The 21,229-nt window shown below is 43.3% G+C and overlaps 1 protein-coding gene across 2 annotated transcripts in view; it reads right to left on the bottom strand.

The window, feature by feature from the left end:
- Positions 1-4,300: 4,300 nt before the first annotated feature.
- LOC144718954 (mast/stem cell growth factor receptor-related protein Kit-like) overlaps positions 4,301-21,229 on the bottom strand; it is a 40,471-nt gene continuing 23,542 nt past the window's right edge. For both annotated transcript variants that reach the window (XM_078594591.1, XM_078594592.1), the window contains 8 exons: positions 18,729-18,839; positions 16,811-16,955; positions 16,070-16,128; positions 14,888-15,015; positions 13,955-14,077; positions 13,278-13,389; positions 11,978-12,077; positions 4,301-11,017 (listed from right to left, as the gene is read on the bottom strand). In XM_078594591.1, the coding sequence (XP_078450717.1) occupies positions 10,930-11,017; positions 11,978-12,077; positions 13,278-13,389; positions 13,955-14,077; positions 14,888-15,015; positions 16,070-16,128; positions 16,811-16,955; positions 18,729-18,839 (866 nt within the window). In that variant the 3' untranslated portion in view covers positions 4,301-10,929. The remainder of the gene's footprint in view (positions 11,018-11,977; positions 12,078-13,277; positions 13,390-13,954; positions 14,078-14,887; positions 15,016-16,069; positions 16,129-16,810; positions 16,956-18,728; positions 18,840-21,229) is intronic.

The raw sequence follows: 21,229 nt of genomic DNA, 5'->3' as shown, positions 1-21,229 counted from the left end.
CGTAGCAATTTTTTGGAAATGTAATGCAATGCAACACAGAGAGTCGGCTAACACAATTAACGCATAACCTGATTGATTACGTTCTCCAAAGATTGCTAAATTAAAAGTTAAGTGTGAAATTTGAATCCGTTATATTTCGGCCTTTTGTGAGTTCTTAAATAACCATACACGATACATGTACATGTACCGTAGTCAATATCTTTTAAAAAGAAAAGGACTAGGCATATATTGAGATAGGAAATTCATTAGTCTTTTTTCATAATATGATTTACAGTATGTATGTGGTTGATGGTAGATACACTTTTCCTTAAGCTGGCTTGCTCATATGAATGGTTATCTTCTTAAATATTATGCTACTTAGATATACTACTACTTTTGTGGGAGAATCAGGTGTGGTGGTTACGGACCCCAGGACTCAGTTTTCTACTCATCTAAAGAGCCTCGGCATCATACTCGACCAGAATGTCGTTTGATCACCACATGGAAAATATAGTCAAGTCCTGCAATTTTCATATCTTAGCTCTACATCACATTCGGCCACTATTGAGTCGTGACATAGCCACTACTCGACGGGATGTCTGGCAAAAACATTACCAAGCTGCAGCGTGTACAACATTCTCTGGCACGTGTCGTTATGGGTACTGCAAAATCCGACCATCTCTATCTAGTGCTTGCCAAGCTGCATTGACTTCCAGTTACCGAACGAATGCATTTTAAGGTGGCAGTCATGACACAAAGTTCTTGTCACATGAAATACAATACCTTGCTGATTTCATCAAGGAGCATAAACTATCACGCGAGCTCCGGTCATCCTCGCAGCGGCTTTTGGCTGGCCATCGAACAAAGACCATCGTGACCTTTCAGATGTACTTCTGCGGACGCCTGGAACACTCTTCCGTTATTAGGAAGCCATTGAAGCTATGCATTTTAAAATCTATATTGAAAACTAATTTCTTTAGAACTGCTTTTTGTGTTTAGTTGCTTGTCCTTCACCCGCACCTCTGATTAGCACGGTTGGCTACGTATGGTGCGAAAGAAGGTCAACATATACTCTAACATAATGCAAGAACGATAATTTCCTTCTCATTGAAGTTTTAGGGTTAAGTATTGTGATCTAGTCTCACAATCTTAGTCCTCCTTACATCCGACTCCAGTGCAACAAAGGAGCCAATTCCCCCATGTACTGAAAACGGTCATCCCAATAGCAATGCTCCGGAAAAACTCAGCATGGAGCACCACGGAACAGCTTGTGGACAATTATTATCCTTGGTCTAAACATTGTGTCTGTGCGTATGCTGAAAATGTGGGAGTGTCGGTGAAGGCGAAGGGTTGTTGGCATGTTCCATCTATATCCCAACAGTGTACCCTACATATACAAGTGTACCCTACACAGAGTCACACTCATACCACATGCATGTGCGAAAACACACCTCTCCATGCCCTTTACCACGCTCATAATAAACCATATTTCAATTGTGGGGTTACATTGGGAGCTTGGGACCGGGAACTTTAGAAGCGAGATTAGAGTTTTCTATGAAGCTCAGACCATGGTGACAATGTATTGTTAGTGCCATTATTTGTTGATCCTGAATTTGCAGTGGTGCACTAGCACAGATGGCCCCTCATAGGCCGTAAATTATGTATGTTATCATGAATTATGTATACTGTGAGGAGGGCCATTGCCTGAAGCATCACCTATTATATATTTTAATTGTAGCGCATTGTTTGAGAGATCATTATTCATATTATTTGAGAACAGAACATTATGAGAGAAGGAAAACATTAGGAGGATTACTTTTGGAGAAAATGCATGAGAGAATTCCGAGCGAGGGCATTATTTGGTCAGTATTATTAGATAGAGCATTGTTAGATGGACAGCAATATATGCTATGTAACACAATTCCTGTTCCTGGGTAGTAAGTGTTATTTCGTAATTGCTTATGCCTAAAAAGTATAGAAAATTGCTATTATTCCCCACAAACTTTGCTTTTGTGACCAGGACAGTGATATTTTGAAATTTACCTATTTACAATGAGAAAACGGGCGAATTTGTGTCTTTTCGGTCACATAAAGTCAGAAAAAAAACAACATATGAATCAAAATTAACATGTATTTATCCTAAAGTAATGCAAAATTTACTACAAAAGATTTTGAAGTGAGTAGTTTTTCGAAATTTACGATTATACCATGGCTCTCTTTTCCCCTCTGTACCATCCTACAAAAATACATTTATTTGACCCATGACTAATGTGTAAGAGATTCTCGCAACATTTTTCATATATGATATATTTTTTCAATAACATTGAAAATTGTAAAACATAAAAACATTCTAAACTTTACAATTTAAACATTTTATACAAATTTTATAACATTAAATTCCGAGCAACAATTGTCCATCTTACCTTCCAGAGTATTTTTGCATTGCTCGGAGGTGAAATGAGGTTCCCAGGGTTCGTCTTGATCCCCGACAGGCATGCCGAAATATGCCTTCTAGGCCTCACACATCTTAGCATATGCTTCCACAAAGTACTTTTTCGCTCTTGTCTTGACAAATTGGCCGCAGACATAGCAAAATGCGTCTGCCGGATGCTTGTATTCCCTTAACAGTTACCCAGTGATTTATGTGTGGTGTATTTCGTGCATTGCCTTACTCAATTAACACATCGTTCACAATAGCAGGCTGTTCTGCCCCATGGCAAATATGGGGGTGTTGATTACACAGGAATTTCCTGATATGGTGTTGAGTTTGGTCACGTGACCAGGAAGTTACGATTTAACATTCTCTAAGCCATGAGGCAGGGTGTCAGCCATTACTCAGAGTACAAAATGGAGGCACAAATAGCGTCTCAGTGAAGACAGATGCATCTGTTCATCGTGGAACTTTAAGAAGCATTGTCTGTAAGTTCGTTTATGTTCTTATAATACTGGGAATGCTGTTATAATGTTAGGATTGCCGTTATAATGCTGTAAATGCCTTGCATAATGCTGTTAAATTGTTATGATAAATATGAGGCCTAGTTAACAACGAAGCCTGCCACTTGCAATATTGTGAATGTTACTTGTAATTGAATAAGTCGAGTTAGACTTGTACCCATGTAACTTTAATGCGATCTTGAGAGCAAGGATGAAGAAATATCATCCACAGTTCAGTGTTACGTGCAGCGCTGTACATTTAGGCTGCAGTATGGTGATTACACGATGTAACCTTATTTAACACCGTAGCTTATTCTCTTGTGTAGTTATTGAGTGCTAATGTAGGTGCCTGGTCCATCGAGGACCTATTGTTGAGTTTCATGTTATCTAAGACAATGTTATGATGCTGCAGTGTTCATTGTGTAGTGAGCCCAAAGATGAGGGAGAGCCGGTACTTGAGGCAACACTTTTATTCAACAAATTACTCAGTACAGGGTCTCTAACACAAAGGGGTAACGGCCCCTTACACCCGCTACCTGGGGAGGTATGGCCTCCGGGCTATCGTGCCTCCTCACACTGGGGACCACTCTGCACTCAGTCCTCCGGCTAGGGGCCCTAGGGGAGGCTATCCTGACCCGACCCAGCCAAGGCCCTCGGGTCCCGGCCACTGGCCCACTCAGTCCCGGTCCTTACAAGGATGTCGGGTCTGGGGATACCCAAGGTCCGACCACTGTCCCACCTCAGTCCCGGCCTTTAGAAGGACAGCGGGTCTGGGGGTCCCAGGGTCCTACTCTAAGCCCGGTCTTCAGTCTTCGGCTTGAGGAACACTGCCAGGGTCCCCACGCCCCTGGCCACGCCTCCCTTCCAGAGAGTTTCAGAGGGACCTGGAATCTTCCCCCAGCCCCCGTCTTGGGGTCTGGGGAACCTTGGTGGTCCACACATCACACCCTACTGGTGGATGTCTGCTAGTGCAGGTAAGTACCCCGTTGATCGCGTTACAATTGTATTGATATTCCAAGTATTAACAGATGCTGTATTTTGTGCTGTGCTTTTCCATCAGTTTTACCTCGTTCTATTCATTAAATACGTTTGGAGTCAGATGTTCACCCTGGTTCTAAGGGTTTATTGAATGCGAAGTTAACTACTTGGATAGTGGTGCAACGTAGCGCACAGCGAGGCCGAGACACAGACCATATGATGCTTTTATCCCAAATTGACTATAATTGAAACACTTAGGCTAAATATTTTACATCAGTCTTATATAATGGTTCGAAAAAATGAAGACTTACGTGTATATGTATGTGGAACTTCTTTAGCACCGTAAGTAGCCAATTGTGCTAATCAGAGGTGCGGGGGAAGGACAACGAACTAATAAACACGCTGAGAATTAAAGAAAGCATTCTTTATTGAGTTTTTTTTTTATCTGGCTTCAAGTGCAATATTTCACTTACACTTTTTAAAATAACTTGTACAGGACTTTCAATGCGTTGCATTTTACAATCACAGACAGTGTTATTGACAGTGCTATAGGATCAAGGTTGTAACCATCAATCAAGAATAGTTGGAAGATTCCCATTGAAGGTATGGCTGTGTAAAACGCTCATGCTTTACTCCTGTAGCAAAAACAAACCCCCCACATACAATGTAACTCTTATTGGCGAAATATTCCTATACTGAAAAGTTACCGGAACATTACTCAACTGAGATTTTACAGAGCAGCAACATAGCCCCCCCGACTGCAAACCTTGCGGAGTCTTGATACTTTGCAAGGCTTTCCTGGCTAAACAAGCGTATTATAATTATTGGAATTCATTTAATTTGTGAATTTCGTTACAATAATCGTTTTCTCTCAAACTTATATTCAAATATGCCTTTGGGGCCCCAATGAGGGAGAGGGGGCAGAACATTTCAATTATCATATATTTTTTTAGTTATAAGCATTTACTCGACTATATTGGTGCTAAATATTTTTTTTTAGTGCTCAAAGAAATAAACGCAGGTTAGCTCACCGCATCTGCCTCACCACCCTCATTTTGGGGGGCCCAAATGGTCATCGTTCTGATTTCAGGATGACAGATTTTGCTGCCCAGCAATCAGGATCTTCTCTGTAGCCTGACTTGCCTGGCTGGCTGGCAAGACAAGAATAATTTCCATAACTCCATCATTTTCAATGTTGCCTATACGAATGCCACAAGGCATTCATAATGTATATATTTCAACATATCCAACGAAGATCAGACTTTAATAACTTTTAAAGAAGGGTTATTTGTACTGAATAACATTCCGGACGGGACAAGGTCGCTGCGCGATCTACCTTGTCCAATGGGGTCAGGCTATTGACCCAACCTGCAGCTGTGGAGCACCACAGACGTTTTCACACATTGTAACGACTGTCCATTGACATGTTTTGACGGTGGACTATCGGCGCTTCACCGTGCTGAAGATGATACTGTTCGTTGGCTCGGCACACAGTGCAAACGCTAATAATAATATACCGAATAACACATAATACAGTATACGTGTCAAGGGTTCCTTACGTGATGTCGAACCTGCATTGGAAGAACTCCGCGTCGGGGGTCCACAATCTGGTGGATAACTGAGCCAGGTCCAAGCCTGGATAAAAAGGAGGGTCGGGCATGACGGCCAGAGAAGAAGGCTATCGGCTCGGAGAACAGTGTCCATGTCCCCCAGTCGAATAACCAGGAGTGGGTCGAAAAATTAGCTTAACGGAAAGCAGTTCATCAGAACTTTTGACCAAGATAAAGGCACCACACTGCTGGAATCTATAAAACATTGGGAGATGTCACTGCAAACTTGGACTTCACTCACTCCAGCCTTAAAACCTGGCAGCACCTCCAGAACCTACATGCCTCAAAACCAACAGAGCACAGACTGCCAAAACCACAGTGAACGATGTGGTTTACCACATGCTGTCCTGTTCAAAGACAACAATGGACAAGCTCACAAACAAGCTGTCTGGTGTCCTGAGTTTCTCAAGAACCTGGGACTATTTGGACAACGATGGCTTAAAAACCCATTCGATGCTATACACAGGACAAGCAAACTCTCGAGAGCATGGAAGAAAGTCAAAGTCATCACCTTCCTGAAACCTGGAAAGCCGCAAAACTAATATCCCACTTGTCCTCCACTTCCAAGCTGATGGAATGTGCTCGGCAGACTTTTCCCCATTATTGGCCTGCAACTGCCTCCTGAACAAGCTGGATATTGAATTGGTCGTAGCTGCTAAGAGCAGATTATTGCCTTCACTACTCTCATAGAAGCTGGTTTCCAGCAGCAACAATAACAAAACTGCACAGTAAGGATTGACCTCTCTGTTGCCTATGACACCATTTGGCATCATGGCCTGCTGCTGAAAATCATAAGATGCCATTTTATAAAACTGTAAACCTAATCGACATGATGCTCAGCAACCGCACGTTCAGGGTACACATCGCAAGTAAACAGTCGCAGCAGAATTATGAACAATGGCCTCCCTCAAGGCTTGGTACTACCACCGTTAATATTTTACATATACGGTAAGTCCTCGCTTAACACGTGTTCACACAACGCATTTTCGCTATTACAGTTTTTCCATTGGGGAACACTTTTTGCACAACCCAGAAAGCGCCCGTTATTACGTGGAATGCGCCCGTTATTACGTGAAATGCGCCCGTTATAACGTCGTTTCTGAGCAGTTGACGACAAACTACTTTCTTGAGCCGTGCGGCTGAGCGGTATGATATATACGTGGAATGATAGAGTATGACAGCGGCATAGCCTCAATTATTGTCCAGCCATCTTACTGTGTGTGCATATATCGAATCTCGCCAAACCTTATCGTTATATTTATGGGGAAATAGTTTTCGGTTAATGCGTTTTTGACTTAACGCGGCACTTTTCTAGAACGCATCTACCGCGTTAAACGAGGACTACATGTTTAAGTGACCTGTCATTAATATCTTTGGTGCCACGGCCATGGATGGCCCCCACCGTCATCGCCCCCCCACCAACGTGTTTGGGCTGTTTGCTCGAAAGATTCCAGGCAACGCCCACTCCCCGCCCCCACTAGACATGTAGACGAGGGACTGGGCGGCACTGCGGGATGAGGGTAGGGGAAGGGGGGCGAGAAATTAGTATGGGGGGGGGAATGAGTTTTTAGTGAGTGCTGGGACGGGAAAGGGAAAGATGAGGCTGGAGGCTGATGTCCTGGGTTAGCCGGTGTTAGTCTAGTTAGTAGATTAGTAGGAGTTTGTTAGTGTAAGCTTTGTGGGAGCTGGGTGGGGCTAGGTTTGGGTTTGCTGGTTAGTGTCGGTTCATTTGATGTTCAGCGTGTTAGTGTTAATTAGCATTAGATTAGTGGTGAGGGGAGTTATTGGTGGAATTTGTAAAATGTTTAATTCAATGTTTCTTACCTGGCCCGTGTTTTTGTAAGTCAGGCAGGTGCACGGTGGGCTGGGGTAGGCGAGTGTGCATGTAATGTGTGAGCGGCCAGGTTAGAGAGGATGGGCAGTGACGCGAATTAATAACAGCAGTGTATCAAGTAACAGCAATGTTATGTATATGTAGTGACTGGGAATGTCACTGTGTGGTGCCTGGCTTGTGAGGCCACGGATGTATACTGTTGCGTATACACCCTGGACACGGGGTGTAGTACCAGCCCTAGTGGGGGCTTGGGTGAGCGCTGGTTAAGCGCGATGGCCATGCACAGCGTGCAGTGCGGGCTCCCGTTGAGAGAGCGAAAGAGTGTGAGCCAGCTAGGGTTACGTTGGGGGCATGATACTCTGGCTGACCTGGGGACATGTGACCAGATTATAATGGAGAAGGGCCACCGGTGGAGGGGGCTAATGGGTGGTCACGTGGTCCAGGAAGAACTCTCGAGAGCCTTCGGGCAAGGCGAAGAGAGATCGAGGTGGGCGGGGCGAGCGGTGGAGCCATCCCCAGCCCGGCCCGATATAAGGGGGGCCCTGTGAGGGGCTCGGGGGTTCTTACTGTTGGAGAGGCAGGAGATCCACGTCAAGCTTGAAGAAGCCTCCAGCCACGCGGTCTGGGACCCAGCTTGTGGTCCGGACCGGGATAGTGGAACCGTGTCTAGTTCCACCGTAGCGTGGTTAGTTGGGTGGTCACCACCCGAGAGTGTGCTGTGTTAATAGCCTGGAGTATGTTGTGCTAAGAGTTGAATAAAACGTGTTACTCCTAAGACAACGTCTGTGACTCAGTTGGACTCACTACATTCTTCTTTAGCACTGTACGTAGACAACCGTGCTAATTGGAGCTCGGGGTTAGAGGGGTAGGCCCAAGGTTAGGGGAAAAGCAGGGAGATCATCCTCGCAGTGTCTCAGGGTGTGTCACTGCACATCATCTCACATGTTCATCATATATGAAGATGTCATCGCCTTCAATAACATTGCAAATACTCTAACTGATCTAATGTTATTGCAAGCATATTTCTGTCACCATAAGCACTTTCCACTTAAACAATCATGCAGCAGATGCCACTATTGGTGTGTCCTTCTGTAGTAGTTCAGTGTGCTATGACCCTATTTCGACATATCTCGGGGTTATCATTGAAAGCAGCCTGGCCTTCAAGCCCCACATGATACAGATCTGTGAAAAGACCAAATCATGAATTGCCCTCCTTCAGAACCTTCCAGGAAAGACCTCGACATTGGCATTTAGCTCCTGAAAATATTGATATATACGCAAGAATAACATTGTACTCAGACCACACCTAGTCCACGATATGCCTTGCCAGCGCTGTTTTCCCAAACACGTAATCTCACATCTAGACAAATAGAAAAAAAAGCAACTGAAAAACAGCATTTCTTTTTTAGTATTTTCAGTTTCACCAATATTACACGTTTTCTAAAACATTACATACCAGCTAATTTTAACACATGTTTAAGGCACAATTTATTTTGGGGAAATAAAGCTTTGCAAGACACTGAAGGCCTGAACAGGTCGTGTATAAGAATCATGACACACTGAGCATGGTAGCTGCAATTTCTGCAGTAATACGTTGGATGCCGTGCACCTCGACTATTGTATTATCAATGATTAATTATTAAGTTACTATATTCTTGGTTCTTACGGTAAAGTCACGTACAAAGGAATATGAATCCCTGCAGTCACGAAAGGTTTAAATTGAAATACTAAGTTACTGTAATTCATCAATCTTAATTTACTGCTGCAATCAGACAGTACACACAAAATCCCTTCCTGAAGTGGATCAAGCCTTAGCAGAAACCTATCCATATGTGGATGCATCTAAAGTTTCAGTTGACAATGACTATCATTTGTTTTTGCAACCGATTTGTGTTTTTTCCCTATGTTTTTTGAGATTCAATTTTTTCGACCAGGTTTTCATATCAGTTTCATATTTCAGATACGCGCGTTTATTGCAGCTTTCGAGGTTGATTATTTTCAGTTAAGCTTCAGCTCTCATTATTCAGCTTCAATGTCTAACGAATGTTATCGTCCAATGTCAGATTTGATATACTGAAGTAAAAAAAGTTTCCAAACAATTTGGATAGAAAAATATTTAAAGGTGAATGCATCTCCAAAACACCGTACATTTGAGGGATATACATATTGAAACACTATACATTGATATACTACCTAGTACTAATATGCTAATGATCTCAACCTTGGTTACATGTGACCAGTTTGAAATACCCACGTAGTCAGAGCCTTCAAGGACAGTCAAGGCCACACCTTCTGAGGCTAAGATCAAGGACGGTGACGTGGCACAGCGACCGCCCTTATGAATAGTGCAGGTATATCAGTGACGTGCGGTGAGGTTAATGGCTGGGGAGGCACTGGCTAGTGTCAGAGCCAAATTCACACACTGAGGGGGGCGTGGCCTCACTGAAGGGGGCGTGTCCTCACTGAGAGGGCGTGTCCTCACTGAGGGGGGCGTGTCCTCACTGAAGGGGGCGTGTTAGACACGTCCCCCTCAGTGAGGCAGATGTGATAGCTGCCTCCCCTGGTGCTTTTTCATTGCAGTTTCATGACGAGACCAGCGAGCCTAAATATCTTTATACACATACGTGAAATAAGTTACCTGGAGTATGGAAGACGAGGACATGAAATGAAGGGGTCTACAAACATTACATTGGTGACATACTGAGATAGTAACAGGCACGCGCTTATTGCCCGCGCTCCATCCAGTTACTGAGGGGTTGCGCAATCAGAGGGGAGGCTGAGCTCGTCGCTGCCTCACGTCTCGTCTCTTCCTGTATTTGTAGCGGAGCTGCGCAAATTTGGCGATTTTTACTATAAAAATGATTGGATTCGTACATAAATTATACTTATAACGCAGATCAATGGGAAAATCTTAATATTTATTTTATTTGATTATTCTTTTTTGTTACTTTTCGTAACAGCTATTTGGAGTATGACAGGTGAGGCTCTGCCTCCCCTGCCTCCCCTGACCGCACGTCCCTGAGGTGTATTAACCATGAACAAACACACTATCTGCTTCACAATGGATTTGTAAGATCCTCTGACATAATTTGCACACAAAAATTCATTTTGTGCAGGTACGACGATCCAAATTTCCCAAAGATTAACAATTACTCAATTGGAATCTACAAACCAATAACCACCACACTAGTGCGAGAATGTTGCAGGAGCCTACTGAAAAATAAGCATGAGACTCAGTGAGGTTTTCCTGGTTAAAAAAAGCATTAAAGGGACAAGACCTGAGAAAATGTCCTGGCGCCAGCTTGGAGACCAGGGACTGGTCTTGAACATCAAACACTAAAATAAAATCCAATCATTACATACTGAAGTAAACAATATTCAAGAACCACTACATTTTGGGAATATAAGCCCTACAATGCCTTAAAAGCGTAAGCACGTGCGTGTTAACGGGGGGGTGGGGGGGTTGGGGGGGCATAAGGGGTAGACGTTTACAAGGCCGGGAGCGAAAGGGCTATGGTTAAGTGCTCATGAATACACTTCACAGAGAGGCGATAGACACAGTGTGACTTCATGCCTGAAGCATCTTGGACTTGACTACAGCTCGCTCATGAGCTGTGCGAGCTGATTAAACATGGGTCTATTTTCATGGTCACCACTCCAGCAGTCCAGCATCACTTGGTAGCTGCCAGAACATAAAACAAAATTAAAGATCCCTCATTTAGTCACAGTCATGCTTTGTTGTACTTTGTTTTGACATTATTGCTTTTGTAATTTTGTTGACCCAGGTCACTTTTGCAAAAAAAATTAAGCAAATATAAATCACAGCAAAAACAACTGCATTACAGGAGGAATAGAAGACAAATGCATTAAAATAAATAAAAATTCAATGAATAAAACATCTCAAAACAAAAGTTGACTCGGACAAAAAAACAATATTGTAGTTTCTTGGGTTTGACAATGGGGTGAATGAATTAGCTAGGTAAAGCGCAGATTTGTGAATAAGGATTTTATCGATGAACAGGGCCCAATGTAGATTTCTTCTTGCAGTAAGTAATGAGATTGGATTTCAAGTATAGGTCACAATGGTGGGTCCTGTATTGTACATCCACTGCAAATCGACGAGTAAAATGATAAAGCAGTTTTTGTCTGTTTCGTGTTTCATTAGTAGCTGATCTGTAAGAAGTGGCACAGTTGTCAAAAAGTGGTAGAACAATGGGTTCGAAAATTTGCAGGCACAATCAGCAATGTTTGTTTCTGTATAAAAAAAAAACTTAGTTTTTATTTTATTACTTTTAGATGTGATCAAAATGGGGTTTGAATGCAAGTTTTTAAGCAATCAGTAAACCCAAGTATTTGAAGCACTCCTTTTGTTCAAATTATGTTGTTTCTGATATCCATAATAGGTGAATGGAATTAAACTTAAAATTTGTTTAAAGAAAGTAGCAAGATCTTCGGTTTTTGGGGATTTAGGAGCAATTTCAATGACGACAATTGATGTTGAATTAAGTCGAAATCGTGTTGGAGAATTTGTTTGACTTAACACAGGATGTTATGCAACATATGTAGAATGCAATAACGTTATACTCGGGAAAGTACCACAGTTTACTTGATTTTCAGAGTGAAAGATGTGGGATTAACTCACACATTGCATGGGGCGAACTCGGGAGCATCCATGCGGTATCCATCACGAATCATCCTGTAGAATTTCCAATCCACAGCTATGTCTGGGTAAGGATTTTCACCTGCACAACAACAAAAACACGTATACCAATGGCAGTAGCAGTAATGAGGTTGGGGAAGAGCATTGGGTGATTTTGTACAGTTGGTGATTATATATATTTGGTAAGCAGTAATCACAAGTTAGTGGACGAAGGGAGAGAGACTGACAGAAGATCATAAACCAGTGCCAGAGATCTCAAGATCAGGGGTACGTGACACAGAAACGCGATATTATGAATACAAAAACTCAACCTTTGAGCTGAATACAGTGATTAAGGCTGTAGGCTGGGAACATGCAGTGTGTGAGTTCAGATGATGGTGAGATCTGAGTATCTGTCGCAACATGAGATGGATTTTACTTTTTAAGGTGATGAATGGATGTGATATTACTGTCAATACACTGAATGTTGCATAAATTAATTCTGTTAAGAACTTTGATTATTGGAAGTGGGATCCTCCCTCTTAACCACTACAAAACTAATATTTTTTTACAGGGAATAGGGCATACAGTTTAAAGCTTTCGTGACTGCAGGGATTCATCTTCTTGGTTCTTTCGGTAAAGTCACGTAGAAGGGAAGTAATAAAATAATTGTTTTATTATGTTTTATTTTTATTATTTTATTACTTCCCTTCTACGTGACTTTACCGAAAGAACCAAGAAGAGGGCATACAGTCGCAACATTTATGAAAAGCTAACTTTACGCACCTGTCTTTCACTTGTGTAAATATGTCTTTGCTCATGTTAATTTGCATATTCCAACAGTGCAATGTCCTTGAACTTCCCACCCTGCATAGTCCTATAACTGCCGCCACTGCTGATGGGTCTTTGGCTGGCCGTCTTTGTAAAAGAACTGTTTAACTCAATGAGTCTTAACATCTGAAACAATGTATTTAGTCCATTGGAACCTCATTTGCCAGTAAAAAATATGATAATTGGTTTTTTACCCTTCTATCTGGCAACAAAAATGACACCTTTTTTTACAAGGAGTCATGTTTACATAGACCACAATACCTGCAGTCATAATGCAAAAAAAAACTTCAAGGACAGTGCACATTATCAGAGTTATGTTTTTTGTTTGCATTATGACTGCAGTTATTGTGGTCTATGTAAACATGACTCCTTGTAAAAAAGGTGTCATTTTTGTTGGCAGATAGAAGGGTAAAAAACAAATTATCAATGCATTTAGTCTTGCTTATTGCCTCCCCCCTGCCCTGTAGCTCACCAAGAGAGAAGATCTCCCACAGCAGAACGCCATATGACCACACATCACTCTGGAAGGTGTAGAGACTGTGGAAGATGCTCTCTGGGGCCATCCACTTCACAGGTAAGCGGGTCTGAGACACAGGGACACACGGGAACAAATACACATGCATACATATCTAGTACATAGAGTGCCAATTGTGAGTGATGTCAATTGTAATGGTAATTTAGAAGAGCGAAGCATCTTAAAATATAGGCGAGTCTATGCTTAGAACTATACAAATCTTAAAACCAATATTTTTTTAATTTGGCTCAACTAAAATGTTGGCCCATAAAATGTTAGAACTTATGTTGATTTTTAAACTGCCTAAAAAGTAGTTTTAATCGACGGTTTTTCATTGTAATGTATTACATTTTAACATCTGATTTAGAAATATGCTAATACAAATATTTGGCTCGCCTAAATTTGTGGATAAAATGTTTGCACTGTTTATGACATTTCATGACTCAGAATATAAAATCAGATACAGAAAATCATAACTTAATGCATCGGGTTTTTTTATGATGAGTATATAACTAGCATCAGTATGAAGTGGGCAAGGAACACGGGGGCACAAGGAGACAACGGGAGAGACGCAAACAGAATGTGGAGAGGCAGAACCACACAGATGGTTTTGATCACTGGTTGCGTGAGCGCACATTTCCCCGGGTGATGTAGTTGTCGTCGCAAGTGATGTCACGTGCAAGACCAAAGTCGCAGATTTTGACGACGTGAGCTGTTGACACCAGGACATTACGGGCAGCCAGGTCCCTGTGCACACACTGGAGATACATGAAACCGAACAGCAACATGATCACTCTCTATGTGCTATGAAGAAGGGTCATTATCTCGAAATGACATCTATTATATAGTTCATTTTAAGGCATTGTTAGAGGGATCGTTATGAGGGCGAATTACTGGAGAACATTACCAGAGAAGTAAAACATTATTAGAAAGATATTTTTTTTTTTATAAAACGCATTATTAGAGACATACTGGTTCATGTACATGAAGAGAAGATGAAAGTGAATATGCAGACAAAGGAGGAAAATTACAATTATTGAAGAAGACGATAATAGTAAGGATAAATGATGATTACAGTGATAAAGAATGAATATTGCTTTGACGTTTGTGATGCTAATTGTGCTAATGAAAATAGTGATGAGGTGTACAATGATAATGGCATTTGTTGAAGATTAGAACATTGACGATGTTGCAGATACCATCGTGACTACTGCTGATGATGAAGATGATGGAGAAGAGATAGTGTTTTCAGGAAGGCCTCACTGTGCTAACCATTGTGGCCATTTGTTGTAATTTGATTATGTATTTATAATTATCAGCCAAAAAACCAATGACAGTATTATTTACTGAAGGAACATTTGTGGATTGTTGTGGCTTGGCTCTCCAACACACCGACGTGCTGTACTAGTGACGAATTGGCATGTTCTGTTACGTGACAACCCTTACTAGTTGGCTGTGTCGGGTGGTGGCCGGTTTTAACGACACATTTACATATTTACACGATCTAACCCAAAAACCTCTATTATGGACTGACAGTAAGATGGGCAGACAACGACGCATTAACGTACGTGTCTTGAGGCGAGGAAGGCCATTCCCAGTGCAACTTGGTGAGCAAAGCTCTTGAGATCTCTGAGCTCAAGGGAACGATCCTCTTCAATGTCATCACCATCACCGCCATCGCCACCAATAAGGCTATCTGTTGAAACACCCGCAGCACGCAACTCACACGTAACTCTCACAAAGGATAATTCCATGGTTCAGTACAGTTTTCTGAAACCTGTTATATTCTTCCTCGTCTGTCGACCTACCCTTATTACTTGCACGTCTTCACATCGCCTTTCAAAACTGAGTTTCCTTGACGACCTGCCACAGCTTTACACCTCCAGGTGACTCAGCTCTCGGGAACTGATCACCTACTTTTGTATTAACACCTGGTTATAACCCACAGTTGTTCAATTATACAATTGATCAGTTACAATGTTCGGGCCTGTGTTGCTGATAGAGATTAGATTCACCAAACGTCATGTTGCCTTCTTTCACAACTTTCATTGCTTAAAAGGTCACGCATCCATTTTCATTTTTAAATATTTCTTTCCCAGTTATATTAAAATTGACATGACACGGACAAAGTTACATTTGAGGCTCTACAGTTAGCAGTGCATCACCCTGTTAGAGAACACACCAAGGAGATTTTGTTACGTAACTACTTCTGAAATCAATTCAAAAGACCTCTGCATTCACACTGGAGGCACATCTTTACATGGCATCAAAAACAATGCCCATTTCACATTAATTATACCAATTATTTGAAGTCTCAGAGCTGTAATAAACAAAATGTAGTGTCATGTTTTTTTGGTGTGCAGTCATTGGTAACCAGGCCAAGACCATTTTCTCACTGAACTTGAGAAATTCAGATATAAACGGAGCATCTCAGTGGTGCCGGTTTAACACTTTGATACCTTTCCCATCCAGCCACCTCACCCATTCCCTTTATTAACAGCTCCACTTGTTACTCAGTCTGCAGTCCTTAACCTCCTGTACATTATCTCGATTTGCATTGACAAACAATGGCCAATCTCCACCGTTCATGATGTTGATCACTCATCATTCTCTGCAGGCCATCAATGCTCCCAGAGCTCGCTTACCACCAGTATTGTGCTCGTTTCTCAATTTAGCAAAATTTCTAAAGTTGTTTTTAAATGTGCCACCTGGGCTGTGATTGGCTGGGAAGCTTTTTGCGTTGCACTCACCTTGAGCCAATGCCCTGGGCAGATCACGAGCCGACAAATATTCACTCTCTTTTGTGCTTCTGCAGAAAATCCAAACAGCAATCGAAACGTTTATTTAACCACACTAATGCTCGATATTAGTGACTGTTTCTTCAAAAAGAGAAGCCTGGGATGTGTAGACACTAGTCTGTTTCTTCAACCAGGTGAGTGTCCCTTGAGATTGATTATGTCGTGCAAGGGTTTCTCCTGTCAAGCTGGGCATGGAACAATGCATAACTCGATTTAAAATTATTCTTACGTAACGGGCATTTCATATTAGAGTCGGTTATTTATAATTTTTGCAAATCATGGTGAAGACGGAGGCCTTCTCGCAGCCCGCCTATTATGCATTTACATATTATCTTAAACACAACTAACATCGTAATTTAAGCGAAATAAATAGTTGAAGTTATACGAGACACCATGCATGGAATTTGTGCAATTCTTCACCACTATCAGTCTCCTCACATGGTGCAACCTCTCCAAACTATGCTTATTTATCATGCAGATCATAGAGATAGTGACGATAACAATAATGTATTGGTCCTGGCGGTGGGGATTTGAAATCGGGTTCTAAAGACATAGAGCACCGTTGCCTTACAAACTGGCCTGTGTTCCAGATATATTTACAGGGGATATTCATAAACACAAAACACCAAACTGCAACATATCTCTAAAAATGTGTTCTCATATGTAACATGTTTTTATTTTATTTTGTTTTACCCATTGGTGATAGACTTGATGTTCTTGTAGGGCTCGTCCTTGTCAGTGTCTTCGCCGTTGTGGATAGAAAAACTTGCCCGCTTGCGGCGAAGAAAGTTCAGGAGGTCCCCATGGGGGCAGTATTCTGTGACGATGAAAACTGGCCCTGTAGGAGATAAGGTCACAGCAATTCTGGAAAGAGTCTGCTACCATTAGAGGAAATGGCCAATGTAGCATGTGCCTGAAAATTCTCAAGACTCGTCGAAGATTTTCTGGACGAAGGGCAATATTATTATTCGTTCCTTAATGAGTATATCACATAAGTCGACAAAACTTTATCCGGCACCGTTTTCTTTAAATGGTCAATGATTAGCACCTCCAATTAGCACGGTTGGCTACGTACAGTGCGGGAGAAGTTCAACATACATACATGCAATGAAAGTCGACTGCAGTATTTTTTTCATATTGGTTGGGAGATGGTAGATTTCTCTGGCCCACCTGTTAAGTGCCTCACCGCACGACTAATACGATTACTTCGGACTTTTTGAAAATCAAGGGTCTGAAGTCGTCCACTAATCGTCCCTAACAGCAGAAACTGGTATGCCTCAGATAGTTTGTATCTCGCTTTATCTGACCGGAGCCATTTTATAATTGCACGTGGGGGTGCTAGCAGATCTCTTTCTCTGGCTCTGGTGATCACGTCTTGAATCTGGAGATACTTATAGAACTGATAATTTGGGAGGTTGTACCTGGATCTAATACATTGGAATGTGTTAATGTAGCCATTGTCTGCCAGGAGGTAAACGTAAAACTTATTTAAATAAGTATGAGCACAACCAGAGCATGTGGATAGCCAAGGTATCCAAAGGCACAGGTCCAACGATTTGCCAGTCGACCACATGGTCTGGTGATGCGACCTTACGCTCTTATTTTTTAACATCACTTTTCTAACTGAATTAAACACATTTGATTTTAGTTGTACGTATTTTTTTTAAAGAACATTTACATTATTTGACTTATTTACTGTCCAAAAGAGCCACTGTGACGTCGCGTGATATGCGGATGCATGCAAACTGATTGATGCAAAACGCTGCATCCGAGACCACATGCACCAGCTTAGTTGGCACACGAGCGTTATTCTTGTTCGTGTTGAGAATTTTTTAGAAGATGCACATTTCTTTTTTTCAAGGTAACCTGTCCATAGGTCCCTGAATCCTGGCTTATTTGGTGTTCTGCTTGAAGACGTTTTACTGCAATGCAATTTACAGGTCCTTTGTTGATCCAGTTCTGGATGAAGACTTCCCCTCTGCTGTGTCAGTCATAGAGGTGATTTTATCCATAATTCACCATGCTGGTCAGTGGGGGTTGATGAAGGTGGCGCCCAGGATCGGTTCACAGATATCACTCACCAATGTTAGTGATGGCTGGGAATCTAACTCAGGTCACTGGTTTCATGGTACAATGCATTTACCCACTGCAACATTCCTCCACACCCACATCCAAATCAATCTTTAAAATGTCTTGTGCCTCAGTGAGGTTTTGCTGAGTATCAAAATAAAATACGCTGCTATTATTGCACCACTCGATTAAGATGGCAATCGAGATTAGTGCCACCCCATCGGTGGTGTAGCACTTAGGGAGACACTCTGACTTTAAATTGTCAATTTCCTGCAGTGTGATTGAGCTCCCGAGGGCTGGAGATTCTCGGTGATCTGTCACAAATGTTTTGCTTAGCCTCCACTCTGTCAATGGCTTAAAATACGAAATGTGATATATTAGACAATGTTATTTACTGGAAAATGATGCCCAGCTATATTGCAATAGAGGAATATAGTTTACACACATTGTAATGATTTCATGCAGATAGCTGTGAAACATTTGGCGATTATTCTCAATGGCATGCAGGAGAGAGGCACATTTTAAAATCACATGTTCTCACCTCCGATGGTACACGCGCCGATGAGGTTGACGACGTTGAGGTGATATCCCAGGTGGCTCATGATCTTCAGTTCGCACACCAGGGCCTCCGTCTCTGAGGAATGTGCTGTGGCTGCCAGCACACAGGTAGTATGTGACATATTTTGTACGCTTGTACTTTTGTGATATATGCCAATAGAATGTTCATTGTAAGAGGATGTTTCAATAAGCAAATAAACCTTTAATGATTGTGTAACCTGCTTGAGACATTGTGAGATGATGGGGAGAGGCAGGCAGGAAAAGGTCCATGGAGGATATTAAAAATGGTGAAATTGAACTGGGATTTGATTGGAAGACAGTGGAGAGATTTAGGTATTGGGATGAAGTTGTCTTGTTTATAGGTGTGAGTGAGAGGTCCGGTCGTGGCATCTTGGATCATCCAGTTTGTAGGGGGGGGGGATTTGTTTAGGCGACGGGGGAGAGAGTTGCAATTGTTGAGTCGGGTTGCGATGAAGGCATAGATGAGAGTCTCAGTGGCAGTTTGGGAAACGAAATGGTGGATATGAGTATCTCGTCTGGTGTGCACATGGCGCTTGCAAATGTGTCAGTCAAAGCAAGGTTTGGTGGAGATTTGCTGGTCTCCTACCACCAGGGAACATCGTCACAGCAGGGCTACTCCCTTCCACTCCGATCAATCGCCTCCTTTGTCCCCCCCCACCATTGATGATCAATCTCACACCACCCACTGCTCAAACCAACGCACAACCCATCTTGTTCGCATTGAACAATTCACTCCCCAGAAATGTAATACATCGTCACGACTAACAAATCACTATAAGATTCAAGAATATATTCTTATTTTATTGTTTCTGATATTTTCTGTATTAATTTGTACCATTGTGTTCACTCCATTAGCCTAAATCTCACACTAACATTTACTTTGCTTATAATTAGCAATACATGTATGTGTAATAGCCGACTGGACCACGATGTCTGGCTCAGTGTCCTTTATTATTCGGTTCGTGCTGTACACCCACACGGCTGTCTTTACTCTGTAGCTTCTCCACGGTGCTGACTCCAATGTCGGCCCGATCCACAACAGCAGCTCCGCTGCTGTTTCTCTCACACAGCCCCCCTTGGCTGTACTCGCTGCTGCTCTTCTCCCTCCGCAGCTCTGACAGCTTCTTGCTCTCTCTCTCTCTCTCCGCAGCTCCTCCTGGCAGCCACACCGCTGCCTCTAACAAGCAGCCCCCTCTCTCTCTCTCCCCGCAGCTCCTCCTGGCAGCCACACCGCTGCCTCTAACACGCAGCCCTCCTGGCTGTCTCCTCTGCAGCTGCACACCACTCCGCAGCTTCCTCTTATCTTCGGGGTTGGCTCCCGATGGCCGTCGGCGCCCCCCCTCTCCACACTCGCCCGCGTGGCCTCACTCTTTTCCGCTCACACCCCGACTGCCTTCCCCTTCCGGTTTACCCGCTTAAGGCCCCGAACCTTCCCCCCACGTCACATGACTCCACCCCCCGTGACGTCACATCCGGAAGGTCGCTTATGCCCGCATTACACCACCCTCCCCCGTAGAAAAATCCCAGCCGACCTCGGCTGACCAATAGCAAATCGTAATGCGGCGAACCGAGCTTCCCCCCCTAAAGGACACTAAGCATACAATGTAACAGCAAGAACAACAACAACAACGCAATTAACATCAACGAACGTACAAAAAGCATGCAATAAATACAACTGTAAGAAAAAAATAACAAGACAACAACAATCAACGAAACGTAAGCGATTTGGAACGTGTGCGGGTCGCCGGCCCGTCCCGGACGGTCGGCGGCCCACTCGCAGAACGGGAACGCGATGAAAGTCGAGGAACGACAGGGGGTAATCCCCCTGTCGCAGCTGGAAGTCCACCGCCGTCCCGTGTCTCTAAAGAGTTAGTCTTGGGCTTGTCCTGTGACCGTGCCCGCAGCTGGGTTGGAAGGGCTGCAGGGCTCGAAGGTCCCGCAGACCTGGCAGGCGTCCTCCGAGCAGGGCCCCTCGTCCCCCGCAATGTCACGGCCGGCCTGTCTGGAACAGGTACGACAGGCGCTCTAGCAAGATCAATGGACGCAGGCAGGGGAGAGTCAGCAGCAACAGACCCCGGCAAGGCAATATTGGGGGATGACGCATCATGTAAGGGAGCAACATATGGTTTCAAGCGCGACGTATGCACAACCCAGCGACGAGACCCAATCTGGACGCGTGCTGACTGTGGGTTGGGAACCGCAATGAGGCGTACGGGACCATGCCAGGGTTTGTGCAATTTCGGCGAGGTCCCCGGACGTACCTGTGGACAATGAAGCCAGGCTAGGTCCCCAACCTTCCAAGGGCACTCCCCCTCAGATCGTCGCGCATATCGCTCGTTCCGGGCCTGGGCTTTGGCCGTAGCCACGCGGGCATTCTCCCGCGCCTCCGTGACTCGGCGAACCGTGTCCTGAATGTATTCAGGAAGTGGTTTCCGAGGTCCCTTCACCCCAGTTCCCAATTGC

The sequence above is a fragment of the Lampetra planeri genome, chromosome 5 (genome assembly GCF_965212315.1).
Source record: "Lampetra planeri chromosome 5, kcLamPlan1.2.h2, whole genome shotgun sequence".
NCBI lineage: Eukaryota > Metazoa > Chordata > Hyperoartia > Petromyzontiformes > Petromyzontidae > Lampetra > Lampetra planeri.
This window is presented reverse-complemented; position numbering and strand designations above follow the sequence as displayed.